Source organism: Lactuca virosa, chromosome 4 (assembly GCF_052849685.1).
Source record: "Lactuca virosa cultivar CGN04683 chromosome 4, Lactuca_virosa_CGN04683_v6, whole genome shotgun sequence".
Classification (NCBI taxonomy): domain Eukaryota; kingdom Viridiplantae; phylum Streptophyta; class Magnoliopsida; order Asterales; family Asteraceae; genus Lactuca; species Lactuca virosa.
Genome location: NC_136429.1, coordinates 232571306 through 232574902, shown reverse-complemented (window position 1 = coordinate 232574902; position 3597 = coordinate 232571306). Strand labels below are relative to the sequence as shown.

At 32.2% G+C, this 3597-nt stretch overlaps 1 protein-coding gene across 1 annotated transcript; it reads right to left on the bottom strand.

The window, feature by feature from the left end:
• Nucleotides 1-419: 419 nt before the first annotated feature.
• On the bottom strand, nt 420-2619 carry LOC145168757 (uncharacterized). Its single transcript, XM_079087469.1, has 9 exons — nt 2373-2619; nt 2153-2229; nt 1640-1868; nt 1383-1537; nt 1237-1282; nt 1064-1155; nt 891-987; nt 755-811; nt 420-661 (listed from the first exon to the last, which is right to left on the bottom strand). The coding sequence occupies exons 1-9, from the start codon at nt 2502-2504 to the stop codon at nt 581-583; spliced, it is 966 nt and encodes a 321-aa protein (XP_078943595.1). The 5' UTR covers nt 2505-2619; the 3' UTR covers nt 420-580.
• Nucleotides 2620-3597: the final 978 nt, after the last annotated feature.

Here is a 3597-nt window from a genome sequence, read left to right as displayed (position 1 = left end):
GATGTCACGGTGGACATACGATAGATCAATTATAACAAAAATTAGGGTCATGAAGTAGCATTTAACCCACGGTTAATTACACTATTTTTATGCATAGTTCAATATTAACATCTTATATAGTTCACATATGGATATTATTACCATTTCTAGTATTGGTATCCTATTTCAGTTTCGTCTTTTAGGCGCTATTACTTTTGGCATGAACTTCTACAAGCCAGAGATCTCCTATGTAAGCAGTCTTTCCACCCTCATGTGGATGTAAGAATGTGTACATCTATCCTCCCCCTTTACCCCACAACTTGATGGGATTTAAGTTCTATTGTTAAATAGTCTCAAATGGATGTAAATGAAAAACTAGAAACTATTTACAATTTTATATTGATACCATACTATAGCACAATCATAAATGATTGGTTACATATTGCTATATTCTCATATCTGTTTGTTTGTCTCTATATATCTAACATTATACAATTACCTATGATTTAAACACAAAACCACAAGTAATATTTTACGCCATAAATATGAAGTCCTTCCTATATGTGAGCTTTTGGAGAAGATATTCCCGATTCAGAGTTGATTAAATTGGCCTACACGCATGCGGATGTTGAATCACTACAATAATCGACTCCTTCATCATCTTGTCATCAGAAGAAGTTGGCTACCAATACAATGATCCATCATCAATTATAAAGATAGAAATTAAATCAAATGTATGCATGCAACAAGATTTAATCATTTAAAAACCACTTACCACTCCAATTTGCCATTCATGGCTACCAAAATCTTTAAAAGATTCTGCATCCAGTTCCTAAAAATAACATAATTGTATCAATTATTTATTAATAGTTAAATATAATGTTATTATGTTTAAAGAAATATGAACTTACAATGCTGTAGATTGGAGGAACAATTCTATCTCTTTTGGATTTGTGAGTTGGCATAACAGAGAACCTTGGTGCCAAATCTTGTGACCTAAAAATCCATCTGTTATAATTGGAGAATTATATATTAGTATTGTTTTAAATAAGAAAATCATTAAAAAAAACCATTTTTTGCATACCCAATATAAAGAAAGATACAGAAATGTGCCCATTCACGAACTAGCAACTTCATCCAATAGGTATCCACAGAACTATCCATGCTCATGAAAATCTGAAATTCATATATATGTTGAACTAATGTTTTTCAACAATCAAAACTAATAATCATAAAATATTAAGTAAAGAAATTCACCGCTGTTTCTGCTATAGCAACAATGTGCATAGCACCTTTGAATTTCCTGTGAAGAAGAAAAGAAAAAAGTCAGAAATGGTTTCAGTTACTACACTAAGTGTTTTGTTAATGCCATGAATGGTTTATGGGAATTTGGAAGTGCATACTTGAACATGAGGTATTTGGTGTACACAGCATCATGCATTTCTTGGACATCTTCATCTTCTATAAAAGTCAATTGATGACGTAGGAGTGATAAGTTTTGTGTTATATGATGAAATATCACAAAGAATATGAGCAAATAGTCAAGCACCAGAAGGATCTGCATGATATGACATTCGAAAGATTAACATCTTGAAAACTGAAATGTTATTGTTGTTATTATTATATATGTTAAGAAGCTGGAAGTGTGAAGTGAACTTACAGAGAAGTAAGGTATGGAAGCTCTGTGGCCAACAAGAATTAGATAGAAGACACAACTAAGAACAGCCATAGCTCTACGTTCAGGGATAGAAAGGCGTTCAGAAGTGATGGAGTAGCCATGGGCAATTAGCAAAAATGATACAATTGAAGCTGTCTCAAACAGCAATCCAGTTACATAAACTCCAAATGACATCCATAAAGAGCATGTTTGGTAATAAAAACATGAATACCTGCAAGAGTAGCAATTTGAAATGATTTTGGAAAAAAATTAATACTACGAATCTTTCCTTTCAGCAAAACAGAGGGGTTGAAATCAATAGGAAAGTTAGGGGAAATCAATTTCAATTTTGAAACAAGTTAGCAGTCAATAATCCCAATTCCAAACATCATATAGCTAAATCAGTAAACCCTACTTTATGATCTGTAATTACTGTCTCCAGATACTACTATAGAAGCTCAGATTTACGAATTCTTATAAGATACATGATTAAGTATCGATGGTTTGAAAACATACCAAAAGGTAAAGGAAAAAGCAAGTTGCAAAGCTTTAACACAAGGAACTGAAGCAAGCGTCCACTGCAAATTGTTCACCTGCTCTAATATCACCACAGCACAATCAAACAATTAAACAAAATTAACTTCAAAACCATATAGCATCGATCTGCTCTAATCAAAAAGTTACTATACAAATTTAAGATTCCGATAGTAATCAACTAGTTGAATGTAGACGTAACCTGAAAACGGCGATTGATGTAAGTGTTGATGATCCAGCAAGAAGCGAAAACGAGCCAGATTGACGTGAAAGTTGAGTAAAGATAGGGGAGAGGCCAGTACGCTTCATTGATCGAAGAATTTGAAGCCTCCATTGTTGCAATTGATAAGATTATCGTTTTTTAGAATTTTGGTGAACAGGTGAGGGTTTATGTATATATACAGGCGCGCATTTTAGAAACAAACGTCTCTTTTTGAAACTTTTCATTGTTGAATGCTGAGTTTCATGGTTGGGGTGGTGTTGGGGCGGTTGGCCTAATTAAACTGACGTAATTCTTCTTTTATTCCATTATTACACTTACCTCCCCTCATCTTTTAGATTTAACAACATTTTCCCATCTTTGGCACTTTTGACTTTTGTTTATTTTTTCCAAAGTTCTAAATGATATATATCGTGACTTTACGGCAATTTCAAGCCTCAAGTCTTTTTTTATTCTTAGCGAGCCACATCTTTTGTAAGACGTAATTTAAGGCGACAATTTTGTATATAATTAGTATTTTTATATGTATTTTTACTATTATTCATTTTTATATACATATATGACTTAATGCGGCATTTTGGTAAAGCTTGGCGGAATATACAAGCTTTGGAGCCATGGCGCGCCATGACGAGCTTTTTAAAACCTTGACTTTTTTCTTCTTGGCAACATTTTTCGGTCTATTGATTTGTCATGGTGACTTTTTCTATTATGTAAACTTTTAGATAGCGTTTGGCTGCGCAAGAACGGATGGAATTGGACACGATAATATTAGATTAACAGGACATGACCTGACTGGACAATTTATATTTTATATAATGTTTGCAGTCCTTCTGGTAATCGATCTTTTTATCCATGGCTTGAGTTTTTGTCGCTTTATATTTTACATAATCAATTAGCGAAACACAATGATTGCATATTCTTAATTGACTGCTAAACAATATATTTTATCTAATACAATCGATTTACGAGACTTGTAATTATTTTCGTCTAAACAATTTTGTTTTTTCTCTGGTTCTTCAGTTATGGGTAAAATCACGAAAAACTAATTTCAATATGGGTGTCAATATTTTGTAAGGATTCATGAAGTGATTAGGTCCAAAATTAAAATTTGGAATAAAGATAATATTGTAATGTTCCAGGTTGATTATTTTTTTAATAATAAAAAAATCAATTTTAGGATAGTGTTTTTTTAATATATTAAATATGA